The 24966-nt window shown below is 35.7% G+C and overlaps 5 protein-coding genes across 6 annotated transcripts; 3 read left to right on the top strand and 2 right to left on the bottom strand.

Annotated features, from left to right (window-relative positions):
* Positions 1-9448: 9448 nt before the first annotated feature.
* LOC105217310 (condensin complex subunit 2) lies at positions 9449-13102 on the bottom strand. 2 transcript variants are annotated; one of them, XM_029043510.2, is made up of 5 exons: positions 12748-13102; positions 11893-12453; positions 10965-11820; positions 10089-10840; positions 9449-9996 (listed from the first exon to the last, which is right to left on the bottom strand). In XM_029043510.2, the coding sequence occupies exons 2-5, from the start codon at positions 12208-12210 to the stop codon at positions 9652-9654; spliced, it is 2271 nt and encodes a 756-aa protein (XP_028899343.1). In that variant the 5' UTR covers positions 12211-12453; positions 12748-13102; the 3' UTR covers positions 9449-9651. The 2 variants fall into 2 exon arrangements, with proteins under 2 accessions (XP_028899343.1, XP_011190547.1); XM_011192245.3 differs by lacking the exon at positions 12748-13102 and having other exon boundaries at positions 11893-12686.
* Positions 13103-15055: 1953 nt separating this feature from the next.
* Positions 15056-17258, top strand: LOC105217311 (protein disulfide-isomerase A5). Its single transcript, XM_011192246.3, has 4 exons — positions 15056-15266; positions 15322-15967; positions 16030-16638; positions 16694-17258. Exons 1-4 carry the CDS (start codon positions 15231-15233, stop codon positions 16978-16980), a joined length of 1578 nt encoding a protein of 525 aa, XP_011190548.1. The 5' UTR covers positions 15056-15230; the 3' UTR covers positions 16981-17258.
* A 306-nt stretch (positions 17259-17564) lies between these two features.
* On the bottom strand, positions 17565-18502 carry LOC105217312 (60S ribosomal protein L24). The gene is made up of 3 exons (XM_011192248.3): positions 18419-18502; positions 18184-18259; positions 17565-18119 (listed from the first exon to the last, which is right to left on the bottom strand). The coding sequence occupies exons 1-3, from the start codon at positions 18421-18423 to the stop codon at positions 17730-17732; spliced, it is 471 nt and encodes a 156-aa protein (XP_011190550.1). The 5' UTR covers positions 18424-18502; the 3' UTR covers positions 17565-17729.
* Positions 18503-18815: 313 nt separating this feature from the next.
* On the top strand, positions 18816-19741 carry LOC105217313 (transmembrane protein 138). The gene is made up of 4 exons (XM_011192249.3): positions 18816-19057; positions 19128-19200; positions 19267-19438; positions 19502-19741. Exons 1-4 carry the CDS (start codon positions 18924-18926, stop codon positions 19609-19611), a joined length of 489 nt encoding a protein of 162 aa, XP_011190551.1. The 5' UTR covers positions 18816-18923; the 3' UTR covers positions 19612-19741.
* Positions 19742-20116: 375 nt separating this feature from the next.
* LOC105217314 (THO complex subunit 5) lies at positions 20117-22246 on the top strand. Its single transcript, XM_011192250.3, has one exon. The coding sequence runs from the start codon at positions 20233-20235 to the stop codon at positions 22168-22170; it is 1938 nt and encodes a 645-aa protein (XP_011190552.1). The 5' UTR covers positions 20117-20232; the 3' UTR covers positions 22171-22246.
* The last annotated feature ends 2720 nt before the right edge of the window (positions 22247-24966 follow it).

Genomic DNA, 24966 nt, shown 5'->3' with positions numbered 1-24966 from the left:
TTGCAAGAGTATAACAACCCATGCATTTAGATGAAAAAATAAAAACAAGAAAAGTAAGTATGTTCTGGAAAATTCAATGCACTGGTGGCGTATACGTAACATATGAGCATGTGTGAGTTCAAGTAATTTCTTACAGATTATTTGCATCTACTTAGAATACAAAGAACATTTTGTCTTATAAATCCACTTGGCGCCTTATCTCCTTCACCTCTGTGTAAAGATTCGCTTTTTTGTTTTATTTATATTATTTTTCAGTACAAACTTTGCTGTTGTTGTGTTATTTTGCATATGTAAACAAATACGGTAAATGGTCAGAAAGCCACCGTCACTTTTGTTCAACTTACCTCGTGTTTGCATTCGTTTGTTATTTATGTACGTGTGTGTTGCGTTTTGCTTTGTTGCCATAATTGATCTTGTTACATATTGTTATTGTTGTTAGTGGTTTTGTGCATTAGCGAAACTTTGTTACATTTTGTTTTGCTTAGTTATTTGTGTTTTATGCAAATTTTTAGAGTGTTTTTGTTTTGTTTTGCTTTTGTACTTTTATTCACACTTAGTCGCCTCAAGCGTCGTAGCATGCGTGCGCCACAGTTTGCAGTTGGTTATATTACATTTACAGTTATGACACTCTGCATGATTTTATCGAAATACGCTGTTCTATATTCCTCCTTTCATATACATAAGTGACCGTGCATACCAGCCCTGTAGGAAAAAATCGATCATACCAATTATTTATTTTATTATTTTTATTCTCGCAATTTATTGATGAAATTTTATTAAGATAACATACAATTCGACCCATATATTCGGCATTAAGTCCATTAGAATTACGCAAATTGTCATATATAGTATATGTTATATCCAAGACTATACCCTCATTTAATTTTACTAAGATATATAACATATTTACCGAGATATACGGTATATAGTCCACTGGAAGTTTCAAAATCCGTATATGAGGTATATGAGCGCTAGAAGAAGTCTTGACCTGGCACACTATTATAAAAAACTCATCTCGTTGTAAATTCTCTAGAATTGCGAAAAAAAATTAGTTATAAGATTTGAGGGCGTGATAGTGGTTCTTATGGTGCCACGTGTACCAATTTGATCAATATCTCTATATTGACATAAGTTTTCACTTTCACGGACGGACAAACAAACTTGCGGAATTCTACTCGTCTCGTCATCCTGATCATTTATATATACATGCATATATAAGTCTATATATATCTGTTATCCTTAACAGTTTTAATTGATGGTCTACTACTACTACCGACTCTAAGAACAGAGCTTAAATTTAAAGAGCAAAGAGGTGACAGTTTCACACGGCTATAAAACCAAACGTCAAATATCTGTCTGGTTCATATTTATTTGAACTTAAAACTGGCTAATTCTGATATATCAAGATATTATATTTCCCGAAAACTTTGATAAACAGTTCTTCTTCTTCTTGACTGGCGTAGACATCGCTTACGCGGTTATAGCCGAGTCCAAAACAGCGCGCCACGTATCCCTCCTTCTGGCAGTTTGGCGCCAATTGGTTATACCAAGCGAAGCCAAGTCCCTCTCCACCTGGTCCTTCCATCGGAGTGGAGGTCTTCCTCTTCCTCGGCTTCCACCAGCGGGTACTGCATCGAATACTTTCAGAGCTGGAGCACTTTCATCCATTCCAACAACATGACCTAGCCAGCGTAGCCGCTGTTTTTTTATTCGCTGGACTATGTCTATGTCGTCGAATAACACATACAGCTCATCGTTCCATCGTCTGCGGTATTCGCCGTTGCCAATGTTTAAGGGACCATAAATCTTCAGCAAAACCTTTCTCTCGAAAACCCCTAGTGCCGTCTCATCGGATGTTGACATCGTCCACGCTTCTGCACCGTAAAGTAGGAAGGGAATGATGAGGGACTTGTAGAGTCTTCAAAATCTAGAACCTTAATTGTTCGTATGTATATATATTAAACATTCCTGCTGGGCATATCGCAACCATTCGTCTAAACAATGATTCCTTAATTCTAATCTAAAGAAAAACCCTAAAAAAAGAAGAACTTCTGTTGAATGATTTTTAAAACAAAGATCTAAAGTTAAAGCTACACAGATATGGCAAATGCTCCAAATAGAAATTAAGTCATTAATGATCGACGTAGGAACGAAAGATCACTTCAGCAAGTGAGAGAGATTTATTTTTTTTCATTAGTCTAGGGCCAGACTCGTTTGGATACCGGGTCACAGCAGAATCGCTGAAAATTTGAGAGCGGATGAGATCGCAAGAAGGGCACCCGTCGTCCTATTTCACCGAGCTTGGTAAATACTGATTAAGAACTGAAACCTACTCGGTTGCGAGATGCTTTTGGCCGAGAGTGGAACGCAGGCAGCCGGCGGAGCTACGAGCACTTGAAAAGGTTCACCTTGCCGCAATATTGGGAGTAGTCACCGGACAATGTGGAATTGGCATACATGCGATGAGGCTAGGAATCAGAACCATACGAACTTGTCGGAATAGTTATTAGCCACCCCATAAAATTTGTGATAGTCTCTAAGCATTGTGGCGATATAAGAGTCTTCTTTGTAAATAGCACATTTAGCTGCCTAAGTATGATCCACCGCGAGATCAAGGAATCGCGTCGCGGATGTCAGCCTTTGAACCTAACCTACCCTAACCAGGGCATGCTGGCGGTAAATAGATCAGTCACTTTTGTATTAAATATTTGCAACTAGCGTAAATACAATGAGAACAGAGCTGTATTTATAAATTACGCACAACTTTTTTCGGCAGGGTGCGATCTACGGAAAATGCATTCTCTTTATGTAAAAGCATAGATTCGCATGTAACTGGCATAACAAGTCAACAAGTAAACAAAATGCACATTTTACACTTTCCTCTGTAAATATTATGTATTTAATGTATGCAATTCCTCTTGACAACTTTGTATGAGAATAATAAAAAGGTGCTCAGCTGATGTTAACAGTGGCAATGCAATACGCTGAATTTATTTACATATATACATCCATAAAAACATTTACACATACATTTATTTATAAATGGGATAGCATGATAATGCTTAGAACGTCTTTATAATAACAAACACAAAGCATATGCGCTTCTTGTGTCTTTAACTATGTACATATGTGTGCCATAATGTCTGCATTTTGCATCTGCATCTGCACAGAGAGTACGACTAGTGAGTTTACTTTACGTGAGGACCTGCCGACGACGGCCTAACCTCACGGTGCTCAAAAAACATATCGGATCAATACAATGCGTTGATCAGCGCCCTGAGTTTGCTATGCACCTTCAGTACCAATTGGCTTGTGGTATGGACACACTTATGCCACCAAGGTAGGGCCGAGGCCCATCCAAAACCTCTGCCGTGCTTTGGGTTCGACACCCGGTTGCCATGCAACTCCGCACCGAGTAAACAAAGGCCCTCTGCTTGCATTTAGGTTTTGAAACCACAGCCACCACGAAACTCCCCGAGGTGCCAACCCATTGAGCAGGTTAGAAGCAAACCTCCCTTGTCTCCTGCTCCTGGCACCATTTTATAGCCTTTGGTGAGACTTTGTAGCCGAAGCTACTACCAGTTGTGCACTTCCATACTTCTCTGCACTGGTGGAACATTGTGGCTTGAACACAATTGCCCTTCTTGATAGGAATAGCCAGTTCCTTAGAATTGCCATATCAAATTCAGTTCAAGCCATGAAATATATTATCTAGCACGCATAGACGATAAACTTTGTACCAGCTATTACAAAGTCCTTGTGCATATTAGAATTTTAGTCGCCTCTTATGACAGGCATACCTTACCACGGGGCTATTCTGCACCACCCACCACCCCAGGGTGACACATAGAGTACAATAGTTTTGTCACCTAAAACTAAACGAGTCAGATTTAAGTGATAGGGGTAAAGAGTAGTTTTGAAAGATGTCTGTCTGTCCGCAATTCCATACAAGTGATACTTGGTCTAAGACCGGAAGTCGTGAGCTGCTTGAGCCGCATGCAAAAGAATCGTTCCTGGCCACTCCCAAGTGAATGACAGTCAGGAACTTTCTTCACCTACGTGCACTTCTACACATGACCCCATACCCCTTACCTTACCGATGGAAAATGGCTAAGTATGTTAAAAATTACACCTATGTATATAACACAATGTTAATAACCATCGTTTACTTTACTTTAAGCATATAAATCAAGAACTAATGAATATACCGGAATCAAACTTAAGGTGTTAGGTGGGTTTCAGAGTTTAAAAAGAAGGGTATATTTACATTTTTATACTCTCGCAACAAAAGTTGCTAAAGAGAGTATTATAGTTTTGTCCACATAACGGTTGTTTGTAAGTCCTAAAACTAAACGAGTAAGGTATAGGGTTATATATACCAAAGTGATTAGGGTGACGAGTAAAGTTCAAATCCGGATGTCTGTCCGTCCGTGCAAGCTGTAACTTGAGTAAAAATTGAGATATCTTAATGAAACTTGGAACACGTATTCCTTGGCATCATAAGAAGGTTAAGTTCGAAGATGGGCGGAATCGGACCACTGCCACGCCCACAAAATGGCGATAACCAAAAACACATAAAGAGCTATAACGGAGCCATAAATAAAGTTATGAAAATAAAATTTGGAACATAGAATCGCATTAGGGAGGGGCACATTTGAATGTAATTTTTTTGGAAAAGTGGGCGTGACCCCGCCCCCAAATATGTTTTTTGTATATATCTTGCAAACCAATGAAGCTATATAAACCAAACTTTCTGCAATCGTTTCTTTCCTTATACAGTCCAAAAATGAAAGAAATCGGATAATAACCACGCCCACCTCCCATACAAAGGTTAGGTTGAAAATGACTAAAAGTGCGTTAACTCACTAACGAAAAATGTCAGAAACACAAAATTTTACATAAATGATAGCAGAAGGAAGTTGTACTCAGATTTTTTTACAAAATGGAATATGGGCGTGGCATCGCCCACTTATGGGTCAAAAACCATATCTCAGGAACTACTCGACAGATTTCAATGAAATTCGGTATATAATATTTTATTGACACCCTGATGACATGTGTGGAAAATGGTTGAAATCGGTTCACAACCACGACTACTTTCTTTATAACTCAATTTTGAATTCCATCTGAATCCCTCACTTTATAATATATACATTAGGAACCAATGATGATAGCGAAATAAAATTTTACACAAATAATGTATATGATCTGTGGCATCACTTGTGAAAAAATTGTCGAAAACGGACTATAACTTTTCAAGGCCCCAGATATCGAACATGTTGAACTCAGCGCCTAGGGTTAAATTTAAACCGAATATATGGGTAAATCTCTCACCTAATTTAATGTAATTCAGAGGAAATTGTTTTCTTCCAATAGTGTGTCTCTGTTCCAATAATTATTAAAATCGGGTCACAACATCTCCTAGCTCCCATATACATAATTATAGGTTTTTCAAAAATATCATCCCCTAGCTCCCATATACCTAATTATAGGTTTTTGAAAAAATCTTTGGGCTTTATTACGCATATATGTATTGGTTAATATGTGATATATCTTAGCGAAATTAAGTGAGTGTATAGTCTTGGATATAGTGTACCTTGCTGGTGAAATTGAATGAAATCGGTTCAGGAATTACCTCAGCCCTCATACACTATATAGACGACGATTTTCGTTATTCTATTAAACTTTATGCCGAATTTATGGGTAAACTTGTGCGTTATCTTAATAAAACTATAGCAATAAATTGCGAGAGTATGAAATGTTCGGTTACACCCGAACTTAGCCTTTCCTTACTTGTTTTTAAATAAATACAATCATATATTTCACTTAAACAATTTAGCAAACAATTTAGTATATCGAAGATATATATTTAAACAGTATTTTGTGAAATTTTTATTTATTTTTATTTAAAAAAACGCAGCCGTTGGCACCTATATTCCATGACGTGTCCAAAAAAAAATCTTGCCGTGGATATCATAACTCATTTTAGTTTCATCCAAAATCCAAAAGCCAAAAATATTTCGATAGTAAATGGATAAATCTAGTTAATGACAAACACAAGCACTGCCTTTGCTATACCATCGATCAAAATGATCGAAATCGGACTATAGATTTCAAAGGCCCCAGATATCGAATATGAAGAACTCAGTGCCAAAGGATAATGTTTTGCCTAAATTAATATATCAGATATTTTCAAGAAATTCAGAGGGAACCCTTTTATGCTAATAATGTGTCCTTGTGCCAAATATGGGTTAGATGAATGTAACGATGTCCCAACCTCCATATTCTCCAGGCTCCGTGTGACTTTTTCCTATTTCCAAAAATAAAAGGAAAATGGCCGACCTTTTAGTTACCAAAGACTATCCCAAAAATCCAATTCGACTATTGGAAAAGTGGTAGAATAAGTTCGTAGCATCGAATGGGGACTATATTAAAGGCAACAACTAATGTTATCTATTGAATAAATATTTTTTTTAAAAACGAAAATTACCGTTATTTTTTGAACACACCTCGGCTTAACATCCGCAATTGGTTTCAGTACATAACACAAAGAAATTAGTAACATACAATGCTCTTACAGTTTATTAAATATATATATTTGCAAAATCAGTGATAATTATATATGTATAAAAGTATGTAAATATGAATGCACATATATAAATGTAATATAACTATAATATGCATGTAAGTATGTACATATGTATGTATTTACATATGTTACTTTGTATGCAACTATGCACATTAATTGTTATGCCAAAAGAGTGCATTATCAAACTAACCTCAATGTGCTCGGCAGCGATAAAATTCTAAATTCTTCTTAATGGTGAGTCAATCGTATGCTAGTTCTTTTGTTCTTGTTTTTGTAATTTTTATATGCAAAATATATGTATGTATGTATGTATTTATGTGTATATGTACGAATGAGAATGTTTTTTTTTTATTGTTAAGAAGAACATTCGATAGAAACTGAGAAAGGTTAACAGATACACTGCAATGGTATATTCTCGATATAATGAATTACAGGCGTAGGTACTGAAACCGATATTATTTCGCTCAAAAGTTTGTACTGTCACCGAACTCATATTTAAGGAAATTCGATTCAAAATCGAAACGATTATCTTCGTTCATAACGCAGATTAAATTTAATAGAAAATATATATGTACAATCGTAATTTTTTTTTACTTTAAATAAAAAGAAAATTAGTATGAAATTAGTAATCCAATTAAGATTAAGGTAAGATTAAGGAGAGTTGCAATTAATATTGAAAATAACTATAAGTTGGTGTTATTTATTAAAAAAAAAAAATTATAAAAAAATATACAATTTTTTTTTAATAAAAATAAAGTTAAAAATTATAAAACTAAAATCTAAGTTTTAAAATGAAAGCATTATTTCATATTTCTAACACAAAAATAATCGGAACACGAATTTTGTCAAAATAATTTGTTTCGCATATAATTTATTTTCTAACAGCGTTGCAAAATATATACATGTTTAATTATATTTTCTTTTAATTTGAGTAATAAGAGTTGTGCATTTTTAATAGAAAATAATTTGAAACGAAAAAACGCAACTCGTTATTTTACATTTTAATTTTAATTAAGAGGTTTGGTGGGTTTCAAAATTATAAAATTAAAAAAAAAAATGCTTATTAAATAGTCCCATATGTCTTAAATATTATTAAAAAATATTAATTTAATTCTAGTAATATTCTAAGAGATATACACTTTGAAAGTTCCGCCCATAAGGCCACATCAGTATGAATGTAAAACTTTCAACGCATTTATTCCAAAACTCAATTTTGTAAGTCGGTGGACACGATATCTCAAAAAGTTATGAACCGATTTTGTTCACATTTTGCACACATCTTTGGAATAACATTTTCTAGTTAATGAACGAAGTATTTTTTGATATTCTATATAATAGTATAATATATTATTATTATAACTATTTTTTTCGATTTTACTAAAAAGTGTGTTTTTTGGTTAAAATTCTGTTGAAAAATACAAATTTAAATATTTTCTTTTTTTCTTCGTTCATTAAATATTCTATTTACTATCGAAATATTTTTGTTTCATTGTTTTTAGTTGAACCAATCATGAGTTATGATGTCCACGTCAACAGACGTCATGGGAGATTAGGTGCCGAATTTTTAAATACAAATATCAAAAAAAACAGTTAAAATATGTATCTTTGATATGCTGAATTGTTAAAATAAAATATATGATTAGTATATTTTAAAAAAAAGTTAAAAATACCCTTAACCCACCTAACCCCATAAAGAAGCACAACTCAAAATTTCTACTTTCGAAAATATAAAGAAAATGTAATACATATTTTTTGTTTAACTGCGAAAAACAAATTATTCATAATATTGCAAGACCCCCCCTCTTCTATTATTATTTAATTTAATTTTATTTTTATTATTTTATTTTATTTTTATTATTTTAATTTATTTTTATTATTTTATTTTATTTTTAAACTGTGACCATTTTTTTATAATTAATGTGCGAAAATTTAGTAGTTGTAATTTTGTTCTGTTTTCGGAGAAAAATGTAAATATTGTGACTGATAATAAGTCATAAATATTTCATATGGTGATTCCTGTATTTTGTTTACATAAAATATATATTTGCATTTCTATGAAATATATATTGATATTTTAAATATGTTTTTTAATTTCTATAAAATTCATATTCATATATTGTACATACCATTACTTCACTTCTTTTTTAAGTATCTTATATAAATGTTAGTTTTATTTTCATGAACTTTTTCAAACTGAGGCACTTGCAGAACTGCACTTTTACATGTAAAATAAAACTTGCACTCAGCAAAAGAATGCCATAAATCCTAATCCAGTGCAAATACTCGTATGTGCCTAAAAAAAGTGTCGATCTCAATTTATATAGACAGTTGAACTTCCCTAACTCGAATCCCCATAATCCACAAAAAACATCGAGTTAGAGAGACTTCCGGGTTACGGAAGATAATTTCAGAGTTTGAGTTATTGAATTACGTGTGGGAAGTTCAACTGTATATATATTTCTAAAAAATAAATGAAATAAAATAGTTTCATTTCACTTAAATAAGTGTAAATACTTGCTTTTTAATGTACGTATTTGAATACAAATTTTAACAATGTTGGGATTTAGACAGAAGAAATTTTGATAAATTTGCAACGAAATTATAATGAGCTTAGTTTGTTTGGCATGTTTTGTTTTTTTGGTCATAAAGTGAAATTAAATACATTCAAATTTATATATATAGAACGAAGTCCGTATTTTTAGAAAATTTATAAAAAATCAAAATTCCATAGAAAGTGTACTTAACAAAATGAACTAAGTAAATGATGAGATAGAGTGGCTTAAATACTAAAATCGTTATTTTATTGTTGTTGATGTCGTAATTTGCTTATATCTCATGATTACACGGCGATTTATGAAAATTTTTATTAGAAATGTAAAAATATGAAATTTGGGTTTTTATTCGTTTTTTTTTTTTTTGTTTTTATAAAGTTGGGCGGTGAAATTGCTTTAATACGCACACTGGTCACGGCACTAGCACACTAACAATTTATCGTCATCGTCATTAAACCAAAAATCCATATGAACATCAACAACAACAACAATATTAAGCATAAACAGTTATCAATCCATTAATTGTCGTATTTTGAAATCTTCCAAATCTTGTTGTGGTATCAGACGTAAATTGTAATCATTCGCTAAATGCAACACTGAATAGAAAGCAATTGAGGGCGAAAGCGATTCTACCATATTTTGTGACAAAATCTCAGGCAGGTGTTCGTAGACATCTTTGAAACTGGCCATGCCGTCTACAAAGTGTTCCTCACGTATAATTGGGTGTTGCGGTATGTCCGCCGACGGCGTTGCTTCTTTAATTTGCTTATTAATTAATTGTGTACAGCAACGTTTTAGATTTTTCATATCGATCACTTTGGCACGCTTCGCGAAGGGCACAATGATTTTGGTAACCTGAGGAATGTAGAATGTAAATAAAGTGAATGAAATATATAAACTCAGAGAATTTAGATCGCACTACATGTAAGTAATTTAGTGACACTCACCTGACTCGGCGCACCATCAAAACTGGTTGCAATCTCCAGCACCGTATTGTTTGCGACATTATCATCACCACCGCCATCGGACGGTAGCGGCTCTTCCTGATCGCCAAAAACATTTTGCGAAGCGTTAACTGGATTGTCACCAACCATACTAGCATTTCCCCCCATGCTATTTAAACCAGCCGCATCACCACCACCCATATCGCCACAAAGCCCATCATCGTGATCACCAAAATGATCATCCCCAGCACCGCCGTCATTACCATGTATGCCGTCGCCACCAGCCAACGCCAAGTCATCATCATCAACCACTGGTTGCACTACTGCGCTTGGCGCACACTTAAATTTATTAAACATTTCCGAATCCAATTGTAAATCCGTGGGTAACTTTAGCTTGCGCTGATCCCATTTCTTATGAAAATTCGCTTTACGCGCTTTGTACTTGTCTACTTTAACGAAAATATCGTCGAATTCCTGCTCGAATTGCAATTGTTTGGAACGCTTCTTGCTAAGCGCATGACCGCGGCGTGTTGGCGCCCTTTGATTGTTGACACCTTGTAACGTTGCCTGCGTGGATGGACGCGGACGCGCACGTTTGAATTTCCAATGTGACGGACCAGCCCAAAATTGTGATATTTTATCGAGTGGACGATATGAATATTCGAGCTTTGATGTGGCGTCAACGGGACGCAGATCTTCCAGTAGCACTGGCGCTTTGCGTAGACCACGACAGTTGTTGATAGCAGTGCGCTCCTCTGTACAAAAATTAAATAATTAATTAAAGTTTGAGGTTAAAAATAATAAATTACGAGTAATTTTTTTTTAATCAATTAATTAAAAATTATTGCGGTTTGGAATACATAATCGCTTTTAATTTACCCGTAGTCAACTCCTCGAAATCATTGTAGTCCACATCCAGCATGGGCGGTTGATCGTTTAATGCTGGCAAGGGTTCACATTCCGCGTTAATATCGAACGCCATCGAGATATGCTCACCACCACCATCACCACAATTGCCACCATCAAATGGCGCATCTTCAAAGGGTGCATCCAAACTGCTGCGCAGACTTTCCGCGTTATCCGCATTGTCTGGTATAGCCTCAGGTGTATCGGAGATCACATACCCTGTATGCAGCGGTCGCAGTTGCAATTCATCAATTTGTTTTATTTGCACTAAGCGATCGCAGGCTGCCCAATCCATTGAGTCCGCTGGTATGTCCTCTGCCGTATTCGGGAGTGGCGTTGGTTCAGTATAATCGCAACCCGCTGTTACCGGTTGTGCATCCCAAAACCGAAATGTTGTACGTAAACGCAACTCCGATTCAGTGGTAAATAATATATTATTCATTAACCGATTGGACGAATTTATTGAACCAACGATTGTATTGAGTTTACCAAATACTGGATCTTGCAACGGTACCGTATCTAAACGCGCATTTAACGTGTCCTTATTTTTTGTTATTGTTGACACAACACGACGCGTACGTCTCGGTTTGGCTTTGGGTTTTTCAGCAATTTTCTCGCCATTCTCATTTACTACAGCAGCGGAGGCATTCGGATCTGCGTTACCTTCACCACCGGTTGCCACGTCGTCGTCGTCATCATCACTGCGCGCCTGACGATTGGCAAATTTTTGAGCATTTAAACCTGCAGACATACGCAGCACGTCTGTGTGCACAGAGTCAACACGAAGTCCATAAACTTTTGACGAAGCTTCTAATGAAGAGCCCGCTACCTATATTTACAGAGTACGAAAAAAAACACATTCATGACCTCCTGTAAGTTGTTAAACAAACAATGCACACACCTTAAAATTATTTAACGACTTGTGATGACGATCCAGTAGCGTAGATAGCGTATCAATTAACGACATTGACCACGCATTATCCTTACTAAGTTTGTTTCCGTTATATATCTCCAAACATTTCTTCAATGTCTCATTATCCTCGAACATGGACTCTCGCCCGCTGCTACTTTGTAACATAGTGCGCCGACGCGCCTGACGACGTTCCTCTTCATCATCGTTTAAAGGTGTACCCAGATTTGTGTTTACATCGCGTACTCCATCACGGTATATGCCCACTTCGGATCGCCGCAATGGCGTATCTGTGTTGGTGGGCGTCATGTGTACCGTAGCAATGTTTGTATGATTGAGATTTGCTGCGCCAACAAAGCCACTGGTACTGGCTTCCTGCGCCCTTACTTGATGCGGCTGTACCACGGTTGCTGCTCGCACTGTTAACGGCTGTACCAAGCTATTATTGGCCAACTGTTGTTGCTGCTGCACCTGCTGCTGCTGCTGTTGTTTCCAATGTCCGCCAGTTGTGGCCAAAGACGTGCGCCCAGGCGTCGTCGTCACTTTTGCGTACTGTGAATTCATACAGATAGTAGGCACTGTCATTGAACGTTCACAAATTAAAGGAAGAAATTAACTAAATAATAAAATGCATAGCTCTAAATTGTTGGATGTGCTAAAAACGACTCATTTCTATCATCCAGTAATTCTGTTCATTTTTTCGTTGTCTTTATGCATTGTTATCCATCGCGTTCATCTTTTGAAATATTTTATGCGCGCTCATCTTTTGCTTTCGCATTCGCTGAGCGTGGAACTACTGCGTTTACAAGAATACTCACTCACTGCAAATACAACAACAGTACTCACTTTTTTTATGCCCAACTAGCAATTTTTGTATACGCAATTTCACAATTATACTCAAAGCTTTAAAATCGGTTTATCTCAAAAATTAATAGCAAATATAAAATATTATCAGGACAATTTCATAAATTTCACGTTTCAACTATATTTATCCTAACTATATGCGTAATTTGTTCGCTGCTATTTGCTCCCAATTCGCATCGTTTGATGTACCAAATTTCAGTTGTTTTCAAATATAGTAAATCTGACGCCACGAAAGAGCGTCGCTGTTGACGTTTAACATCTGTCAATATGAAATGCTAAAGAGTGCGTTCACGCAAAACATAGATTTTGTGAGAGTTTTTTTTTCGCCCAAATTGAAGTTAAATTGTTGTTGTGATTACTTAGAAAAGAATTATGAATTTTTTTAAATATGTTTAGCTAAACTTAGCAACACAAATTGTGTTTCTTTGCGCAGCATTACCAAATACTTTTTAACAGCGCCATCTTGTGGTCGACATTTCCAATTGCTGTGATTTGCGCATTAATAATCAACTTCATCGGTAACATTTTCAGCACTAAACGTAATTAGTGCATAAAGGAGAAAGTCATAATTGTAGTTGGCTTTTCTGGCGATTAATAAAATAAATAATATTTTGAATTTGTACATATTGTTATATATATTCTTATTGAGTCTGATTTATACCTACCACCCTGGCAAAATGTAAACAAAATGTTCAAGAAAAGGAGAATGACAGTCCGTAAAGAAAATGTCAACAAAACAAATTGAAATTTTTGTTTACAAACAAGAACAAGTTCAAAACGTAAAATGATTTTAATCGTACACGTTTTCCGTCTTTAAGGGGTTAGAGGAAGTCAGAGTCACGTAAAAATGAGAATTTTTGGTAATTTTTTTTTTGCTTTTAAATCAAGTTATTTTACAAAAGTATTAATATATTAAATAAATTAATGAATTATTAAAATAATAAATAATAATAAATTAATATTAAAATATAGTTTGAATTAGAATATATTAGATTTGAAGACACGAAAATCTAAAAAAAAAAATATAATTTCCAAAGTTATAGCTGTCTGTGTTGACCCAGTTCCAAAAAATAGTCCTTGCGGTGACAATCATAAGTCCTTGGAGATTCATCTAAAATCAATCGTATGAGATAAATTAGTTTTATAAATAGATAATTCTGGACCTGATCGAGGTTTTGTTTTTTATTTTTAGTTGACAAAATGGCGGTTTTTTCGTGATTTTCGGGAAAAAATCAAATGGTCTGGAAAAATCGAAATTTAAAAAAAAATATCAGTTCGATCAGGCCCAAGATTTATTATGTATTCCAGAAGCTGTATAAATTTCATTAAAATCTACTACTACCATTTCAAAAAACATAGTTTTGAGGAAAACGCATTTAAAGTTGCATACTGGCGTTTTGAAGTTCCCTCGAATAACTCGAAAAGTAATTATCGTATCAACTTCAAATTTTTTTAAGAGAATATTTTTAAGATAATACACTTAACGAAAATGATATATATATTTTTTTTAATCCTGACTACTTGTGCTGGTTTTTGTTTAAACAAATTAATATAAAAATATTTTGAAGCACGAATGAAATTCCCATAGCAGTTAGCGTACTCGAGAGGTGCACGATGGAATGCTTTTAAGAAAAAAGTGATTACGAGGGACTTAAATCTCTCGCAGTAAGAAGAAACAAGTGCAGATATGTAAAAAAAGCAAATTATAAAAATAAAATGCCTTTAGTCTCGATTGCGCTCGATGTTGCTGTAATTGTCTATAATATTCTGCGACAGTTTGGAATATTAGAGTTTGTAAATAAATCTCTTAAATAACCAATATATTAATTTTATTTTAAATAAGCTTTAAGGTAAAATTAACGCCATAGTCATAAACAGCATTTGTAGTTTTTGTTTTAAATTCGAAAGTGACAAAAAAAAATGAAATAAATAAATTCAAAAAATCAACAAACAAATTTTTATGGTTAAACCTGAAAACCTCAATTAAATTGATAGTTATGGTTACGTTTATGGCCTTGTTGTTAAAGTAACGCGCCCGTAAATTTAGTTCAATCAACTCTTTTATATGGATATGGTACATAAAAAATATGGAAATTGAAATATCAAAATTTGAACTTGCTTTTTTTATATATAACTTCTAACATAAATTTTAAATAAACATTTTGGTACTTTTATTTTTAAAATATTTTTTTAAACATAAACCTCTCAAACACTTTTTACTTACTTAGAATATCAACCCTGTATACCGGCTTTTCTGTCGGCTGCTCATACGGCATTTTCGAACGTCATCAATTTTGCTGTCAGCTGTGTGGGTGTATAAGTTTCTAATTTACTTTGGTTATTATAATTTTTAAGCCATTATGTTCTAAAAGTTTAATATTAAAGTTAACTATTCAAAATCAAAATACCGTACATTTATGTGATACGCATGCTTTGCTTTGTATAAATTACATATACGCCGAAAAATGTATTCAAGGAAGTGGCATAAACTAGCCATCAATGTAAGCGAATTTGTATGAAAAATATCTTTTCGTTATTAATGTGGCTTAATTTTAGTTATTCATATTGCTGGCGTTGCTAAGTAAGGAAAGTGGCGCTAAGACTAACTCCAAAAATGCTGTAATAGATGATATATCGGATTTTAAAGATTTCAAAAAACTAATACGTACAAAAACCAATGTATTAGTGTTGTTTGTCGCGGGTGTGAAGGAAGCACCTGTTGAGTTGAAGGTATTTCGTGAAGCAGCAAATGTAATACGCGGTACGGGTACTATGTTATTAATTGATTGTGCGCAAGGCGAACGCAAGAAACTATGTAAAAAGTTAAAGGTCACACCGCACCCCTCTTTATTTAAACATTATAAAGATGGTGATTTCAATAAAGATTATGATCGTCAAGTTAGTGTGCCGTCAATGGTGAATTTCATGCGAAATCCCACGGGTGATTTACCCTGGGAAGAGGATCCAATTGGTACAGACGTTTTACACTTTGCCGACTACAAATCATTTCAACGTCACTTGCAAAAAGACACGCGTCCAATGTTGGTAATGTTCTATGTACCCTGGTGCGGTTATTGTAAGCGGCTGAAACCGGACTACTCTAAAGCGGCAACCGAGTTAAAAGGCAAAGACTATGTTATTGCGGCAATGGATGTAGAGCGTACAGAGAATGCACCAGCAAGACGAATCTATAATATTACAGGTGGGATCTGCTGTTTATAGGAAAAAAACGAAATTTATAAATTATTATTTTCTTGGCAATAGGTTTTCCCACAATATTGTATTTTGAACGCGGCCAAATGAAACACACTTACGAGGGTGACAATAATAAGGAAGGAATTGTGGCATTTATGAAAGATCCAAATGCAGCACCGGTACAAAAAGAAAAAGAATCCGATTGGTCAGCTGATCCAAACTCTGAAATTGTGCATTTAACGAATCAAGGTTTCGAGCCAGCGCTCAAGGATGAAAAATCCGTTTTGGTAATGTTCTATGCACCTTGGTGTGGTCACTGTAAACGCATGAAGCCAGAATACGAAAAGGCGGCGCTCACAATGAAGGAACAGAAAATTCCTGGTATACTAGCTGCCTTAGATGCAACTAAGGAGAAGCCAATTGCTGAGCAATTCAGCGTACGCGGTTATCCAACGCTTAAATATTTTGTAAATGGTGCTTTTAAATTCGATGTGAATGTACGTGAAGCAACGAAAATAATCGAATTTATGCGTGATCCGAAAGAGCCACCACCACCACCACCGCCGGAGAAGGCTTGGGAGGAAGAGGAAGATAGTGAGGTGCTCTTTCTGAATGAAGAGAATTTCAACACAGTATTGAAACGTAAAAAACACGCGCTTGTGATGTTTTATGCGCCGTGTAAGTAAAAAAAATATATTTTTTTAAATTTATTACTAATTACAATATTTTTCAGGGTGCGGTCACTGTAAAAAAACGAAACCAGAATTTAGCGCAGCTGCTGAAGCATTGAAAGACGATCCACGAATTGTATTGGCCGCGGTGGATTGCACCAAACAGCAAAGTCTTTGCAAATCGCATGGCGTTAATGGCTATCCGACTATAATTTACTTTTCGTACCTAAAAACGAAAGCCGATTACAGTGGTGGTCGCAGTAGCAAGGACTTTATCGCCTACATGACTAATCCTAATCTTTCGGCCAGTGAACCCGTGCATGTCAAGCACAAAACCGATGAGCTGTGATGCCAGTATTACCGTGTGTGTGGCCACAATGTAGGTGGAGGTGGAGAAAAATATTTCAGTTTAACTGCTACCCAACGAAAGTAAACTACAAATGAATCTTCAATTTTTTTTTATACCTATCTGTTAAGTTCAAATAAGCTACTGTAAGCATGCTCTTTAAAGTTATTATTCTGTATATACTCAAGTGTGATTGTTCTAGCAGAGTTCTCGAATTTTGATAAAAATCTATCTTGTTTAGTATTCAATTTATATTGAAATAAAATCTGTCTTAGACTTCAGTTATGAGGTTGTTGTTATTATGTCGCAAATATTTTTGAAGAATGCTGCAAATTTAAGCGCTTGGTTGGATAACAATTTGTATCCAATTGGACTATGTAGAAATAAATGTCGTTGAAATTGTAGGCATTGTAGCCATACTTCTTTGAACAACTCATATTTGTAGGAAAAAAAAGATTACTACCGGCTTTTTTTACAATACTAAAACAAATCCTATTAGCTTTTGAAGATTTTTCACTTCACTTCAGTCGCCATACGGCATTTACTTATCACTTATTTATGAAAATCTATGAAATAATTCACTCCACTTTTGTTTTCGCGCACAAATTTGCATTCGCACGATAATTTTTTGTATTTTCACTTTTATTTTTCATGTTAGAAAATCAACTCCTTATACACTTGCGGTATATTTAATTATCTTATATTTCATATTCCAATTGCATGGCAAATGAAACATTGCAGCTGGGAACAGTTTACCGCTTGCCTCCAACGCGTGGCGCAGCCTTTTGTGTCACTTTAGCAGCCTTCTGTTTGGGTGCTGCCTTAGACTTGGCCTGGGCGGGCTGTGTGGTCTTCTTAGCGGCCTTAGCGGCACGCTTTTGTTCCTTGGCAGCCTTAATAGCCTGATCGCGTTGAGCTTTACGCACTTCAGGTTTCATGTTACGCTTAGCCAAAATTTCAGCAAGCGAAGCACCGACGATGGCACGCTGGAACTTTTGTGTACGGCGAGTACGTTTCTTGGTCGTCTCTTCCTCGATACCCTTACGGTGCTTGCGACGGTACAAGACAGTCCAGGTGACCTTACGTGGATTGCGCTTCATCAAGTAGGAGCGTTCGCACTTCTTGTCGAGGAAAGTGAAGGACTGCAGAAAAGAAAAAAAGTTAAGTTAACACCATTTTTTAATTAATAATATACTGGTTACACACCTTGCCATCAACCTTGACCATGGTCTTGCCATGACCGGGGTAGATTTTGTACCCACTGAATGAACACAATCCGATTCTGCAAAGACGAATAAAACACTATTAATTTCCACAAAATTTCATTTTACACAGTTATTTGCTGTTACTAATGTAACGAAAATGCAAAAGAAATTCACTTTTGGTATATGATGTGGATAAAATAAATAAATTAAAAATTTCAATTGGTGGATAAACGTACTTCATCTTGCTATTGTTGTCAGTAGAAAGAAACGGAAATGGGCGAGATATTGACAGCTGTCAGTGAATTGTCAAAGTTTGACATTGCGAGCAAACTGTATTGTGCAGCACCTAGCGGTGGTTAGTAAACAAGTAATGCTAGGGAAATGTTTCTGTCGACAACTGCTGAAACGGGTGTTCAATATGAAAAGAAAAAAATATAATGTAAAAGCAAAATAATTAAGGCAATAAGGATATGGTTGTTTTATATCGTTAAAAACTTTTTGCTGGTTGTAAATATAAATAGCTATACATCGCTAATTTATTTTAATTTTACACTCCAATACAGTGTCAAAAATATCCTTACAGATTAGCGCATGCGCCTGCAAAAGTTATGTTGTTGTTAAGGATAAAAATAATGACAAAAAAAAGAAACTCTTTGACGTCAAAGGATTGCGTTACAAGTTGATACAGCACCAAAATAAACGTATTTTAGTTAAAAAGTTATTATTTAAAAGTTGTTAAATATGAAGTTAACTTTACGACGTTACTCTTTGCTGTTGTGTCTGCAATTTACCTTTTTATTAGCCGATTTGTTCTTCAACACCTTTGCGCATATTTTCCTCAATGAAAAACTACAATATTCTATTGTGTTGTATGTGTAAGTATGACTGTAATACATTATAAAATTTGTGTTAACAGTAATACAATAAAATGCAATTTCTTTCTAGAATACAAGACGTCTTCATTATTTGTGAATATGTATTTTTCACATTTGCTGTGCATTCCACCTGCGTTTATGAAGTGAGCAAAACAAACTCAACATTTTGAAAATTTCTACACTTATTTTTTTCATTTGTTTGCTTACAGGTCGGCGGTGCTTCTGTCATTTTCCGAAATTGCAAGTTTTTCCTCATCACAATCCTTACATATTTCCTACTCTCGGCCACGCAACACTTATGGATTGTGTACAATGTCATGTGGGCGCCAGCTGCAGATTGGTCAAGCACTTTAACAGCATTGGCTTTCGTGCAACGCCTGGGTATATATATAGCATAGAAATATATTTACAAAACAATATTGAAATTGTATTTTTTACTTGCAGTGTCCTTTGTTTATTACTACACATGTAAACATACGGCTTTAGTTGTATCTGATCCGCGTTATTATGAGGAAAATATTGATTGGATTGCCGAACAACTGAGTGATAAGTAAAATGGATATAAATGTTAATATTAAACAGCCAAGCTAAATGAAGCAACATACAATAACTTAATTAAGTAAAAAATTACGTTTTAAAAATTGATTCTCTCTAATAAAACTCTCTATCGCAAAATGTATATAAGGGTTATAAATGTTTTCACTTTAACTTAATGGCGCTGGAACGTTGTTTCAAATAACATGACCGAGGCGCTCTTAAATGTATTTGAAATTAATACTATTGAATTATTAAATTCTTAAAATTAATGAAGAGTTTTAAACTAATATAGTTGGAGTAATAATGTTATAAGATTAATGCTATTATATATGTATATATAACTAATCTTTATATCTAATATAATGAGCAGCATAAATTTATATAATTTTTGTTTTAATTACAAAATTATATATAAATTATTTAACATTAAAATTCACTAATAAAATACCTTTCCAAACATTTACTAATTTGTTTACAAAAATGCAACACTGCACCCAAACGAAACATCTGCAGACATGTCATTCCATCTGTCAAAAAATACAGTTTTGTTTGCGCTGTCACCGGTTGCCAAATAAATAAATAATTTACTTCACGTCGTTACATTAATTGTAAAATAAATTACTTAATTTAAAGGCATTATGGCTGACTCCTTGCATAAGAATTTTGAAATACTCCGCAACATATTCGAAGAAGTGTTGAAAATGAAAAATAGCTCGGGAGAACGTGACCGCGCAGATGAATTGACCGAGAAACGCAAATACGCGTCATTGCTCTTCGTGCTAATTAAGAAAGTAAATCGTATGGTTAAATATAGTTTACGTTCCGGCCGTGAGGACTTGCATCGTGAGAAGGTAAGTGTGGACAGCAATCGTCTGCACTTACAAAACTTGCTGTACGAGGTTAATCATTTGAAGCGTGAGATACGTTACTGCCATAAGTTTAAAAGTCAAGATGAAGATATTGAATTGGTGCCAGAAGACGTTGATGTGAAGTCGGAAGATGATAAGTCATTGATGCCTACAGACGTGTCACCACTGACAGGACATGCCAAACATTTGGCACGTCTGGAGCGTGAATTGAATTTGCGCAAACAGTTGTCAGCGCAATGCAAGGAGCTGCTTAATACCAAACAACAGGTGTTCAGAGATATTATTTTGAAAACGGAGAAATTAACATCATTCGCACCATCATTGCGCACTTTATTGAAAGCAACACGACCACTACAAGATGCGCTCCAGGTGCCAATGGATCGTGAGTGGAAGCTGCAGCAGTTGGTGCAGTTATTGCCACAACCACTCTATTTAGCATATATGAATTTACATGCCCTAGAGTTGGCTAAAGAATGCGATGTTTGCGTTATTGTTGTGGGTAATGAAGAGGATGTGCGTCAATTGGAAATTGCAGCACAGGCGGAGGTGATTAAGAGTGGTGCCAGTTCGGACACGGATGAGTTAGATGTAGGTAGCGTTGCAAAGAAGCGTAAAACACATGGTGGAAATACCGATTTGCTTGTGGATCTAATGCAAGAACAACGCAAACGAGTTTTACAACCACATCCGCTTGAGTTGCGTTTTACCATTGGTAACGGCGCGAAGAACACTGAAGAATCGATTGCAGTCAAATTGCGTTATTTTAAGCGTTTAGGTCTTGTCACTGCCGCTACGGTGGTGAGTTTGGGTGATGCCGAACAGAATTTAGCAGATGCAACACTCACACAGGATGTGCTCAAGTATTTGCATGATGAGGATGTTGGTGACACAATACCCGTGCCAGGTGCAGAGTACGAGTTGAAGCATATTAATATGACACCGAAAGATTGTCTAGATTATCTAAAAGCTAAAGAATTTGGACGTCCATACCGTTGGTTACAGACAATGTGTTGCATTGAAGTGTTCCACGAAGTTGGTGATACAAATACCGCTAAAACGCCAACAGAACAGCCGAAATTGCAGAAGTTGATACCAGATTTAATAAAATCTATACAACAACTCTGGACTTCCCGTTTGAACTTGATTAAACAGATACGTGCTTTAGTGCAAAAACATATTGATATGTATCTGAAAGAGGAACGCTTACCTACAACACGTCCCGCTTGTAGTCTCGTACAATGGACAGCACTCACTTACGAAGAGTATGTCGCGTCATCGCCACATGTCGACAAAGAACTGATCAACGGCAATCAGCTATTCTATCGTGCCGTAGTCGTACGTGGTTCAGCAAAAATGGAATGTCTTGTCAGCATAAGCAGCAAATTTCCAACGGAAAGTCCGCATTGGTTCATTTGCATTTATTGGAATGGTGAGCACAATGCTTTGAACAGCGCGGCAGTGAAATCGATGGAGTTTTGGACGAATTCATTGACACAGTCACAATTGCAACATCCATTGGCATTATTGGCTACACAACTTGTACGCACTATGTACAGTTTTGACATATTCTTGGAGACGGAGGGACCATTGTACAATCCAGTTGAGTATCACCGTGAGAAACACTACATCAAGGCATTCGCAAAACGTATACGCGCAAGACCATATCGTTATATCGAAGGTGGCACTGTTAATACATTTAAACAATAGAATGTAAGATTTTTTTGTTTAACAGTTTGTATACACACCTAGAATAGTAATAAAAGATAAATAAACATGAAGAAAATCTATATATATATATAAAAGAAAGTCGTGCTAGATACACTATTTATAACTCAAGAACGGCTGAACCGAATTGGCTTAAATTTGGCTTGGAGGTAGCTTTGGACCGGGTCAAGACATTAGATAAATTTTACTCCTTTCCCGTGACGAGAACGAAAATATATCATGGGTATTGGATCAAATTATTTTTCCATAAGTTGAGTCATAATTAAAATATTTATATTCTCCGATTAACTTAGTTAGCATCCAAAATTGAAATATTTGGATTCGAAGTTTGAAAAAATAACTTTTTAAAAAAAATATTATTAATTACAGGATTTAGGTTTCTAAAAAATACAAAATATAGATCAAATTTAATTTTCTTGAATTCAATGGTATATAAAACCTTCTCGAGATGCATTACTAAACGATATAGCTGTTGATATATTCAACTGAGCAATTGCTGACTATGCATTGGTAATGGTCGAATACCTGTCGACGAATCGAACGGATTGATTTAATTTCCTCCTAATTTCTGTAACTTTGTATAATCAAAAAACGAAACCAACAATAAAGTATTCCCAAGTGCAGTTACTAACCACAACAAGTAAAGAAGGGCTCGGGTGCAACCGAGCATTGTATACTCTAGCTATTTATTGATATAGCTTTATTAAGATAACACACAACTTGACCCGGTATAAAGTCCAATAGAATAATGAAATATAGTATATGAGGGCTGAGGTAATTCTTGAACCGATTCCACTCATTTTCACCACCAAATTATACTATATCCAAGACTATACGCTCATTTAATTGTGCTAAGATATGTCACATATTTCTTCTTCTTGACTGGCGTAGACAACGCTTACGCGGTTATAGCCGAGTCCAAAACAGCGCGCCACGTATCCCCCCTTCTGGCAGTTTGGCGCCAATTGGTTATTCCAAGCGAAGCCAGGTCCCTCTCCACCTGATCCTTCCATCGGAGTGGAGGTCTCCCTCTTCCTCGGCTTCCACCAGCGGGCACTGCATCGAAAACTTTCAGAGCTGGAGTGTTTTCTTCCATCCGTACAACATGACCTAGCCAGCGTAGCCGCTGTCTTTTTATTCGCTGAACTATGCCAATGTCGTCGTATAAATCGTACAGCTCATCGTTCCATCGTCTGCGGTATTCGCCGTTGCCAATGTTTAAGGGACCATAAATCTTCCGCAAAACCTTTCTCTCGAAAACTCCTAGTGCCGTCTCATCTGTGTTGAATGCGCTGACTGTTTGTTTGATGATAGGAGATATTTCGTCTTGCGCTCGTTCACCACCAGACCCATACGCTTCCTTATCCAGTCTGGAAAAAGCAGAACTAACGGCGCGGGTGTTATTTCCAATGATTTATTTCCATTAAAGAAATCACACTAGAGTGAGTCACCTTGTCTGAAACCTCGTCTGGTATCGAACGGCTCGGAGAGGTCCTTCCCGATCCTGACGGAGCTTTTGATGTTGCTCAACGTCAGCTTACACAGCCGTATTAGTTTTGCGGGGATACCAAATTCAGGCATAAAGGCAGCTCCTTTTCGTGCTGTCGAAAGCAGCTTTAAAGTCGACAAAAAGGTGGTGTGTGTCGATCCTATTTTCACGGGTCTTCTCCAAAATTTGGCGCATGGTGAATATCTGGTCTGTTGTTGATTTTCCAGGTCTAAAGCCACACTGATAAGATCCAATCAGTTTGTTGACGGTGGGCTTTAGTCTTTCACACAATACGCTCGACAGAACCTTATACGCGATGTTGAGGAGGCTTATCCCACGGTAATTCGCAAATTGTGGGGTCTCCCTTTTTGTGTATTATATAGCTTTTAGAATACATAATAATACTGGGCCATAATACAAAAAACCTATTTGGGGGACCACGCCCACTCCAAAAATTTATCCACATTTGCCCCTCCCTACTCTGATCCTCTGTACCATTTACGAGCTGTAAAATTTTCGCTTTTTTGGGCATCAATAGTAAGTAAACCGCTGACGGTCCCAAAGAACATCTGTACCAAGTTTCGTCAAGATAATTTAATTTTTACCCAAGATATCCGTTGCACAGTTCGACAGACATCCGAATATTAGCTCGTATCGTCATCGTGATCTTTATACCCTGAACAGGGTTTGTCACGAAGTTTGTAACACCCGGAGGAAGCGTCGAATATATATATAATGATCAGTATGTTGAACTGAGTCGATTTAGCCATGTCCGTCTGTCAGTATATATACGAACTAGTCCTTCAGTTTTTAAGATATCATTTTGAATTTGCCATACAAACTGAACGATCGGAATCAAGGGCTTGTATAAAAAACTTCCACATTTCACTACATATCTTCACGAAATTTAGTGTGATTTATTGTTCATAGAAATAATTTAATCTCCGAAAAAATTGTTCAGATCGGTTCACTATAACTTATAGCCGCCATACAAACCGAACGAGCGGAATCAATGGCTTGTATGGAAAATTTTCGCATTTGACGTGGTATCTTCACGAAATTTGACATGGATTACTCCGTAAGGTAATAATATAATCTCCGAAGAAATTGTTCAAATCGGTTAACTATATAACCTTAATGTTTCTAGCAAACAATCCGGCTAAAAAGAATTAGTAAAATGTTTTCTTTTTTTATACTCTCGCAACAAAAGTTGCTAAAAGAGTATTATAGTTTTGTTCACATAACGGTTGTTTGTAAGTCATAAAACTAAACGAGTTGGATATAGGGTT

Source organism: Zeugodacus cucurbitae, chromosome 3, assembly GCF_028554725.1.
Source record: "Zeugodacus cucurbitae isolate PBARC_wt_2022May chromosome 3, idZeuCucr1.2, whole genome shotgun sequence".
NCBI classification, from domain to species: Eukaryota; Metazoa; Arthropoda; class Insecta; order Diptera; family Tephritidae; genus Zeugodacus; species Zeugodacus cucurbitae.
The sequence above is the reverse complement of the archived record's forward strand: the minus strand, read 5'-3'. Positions and strand labels throughout refer to the sequence as shown.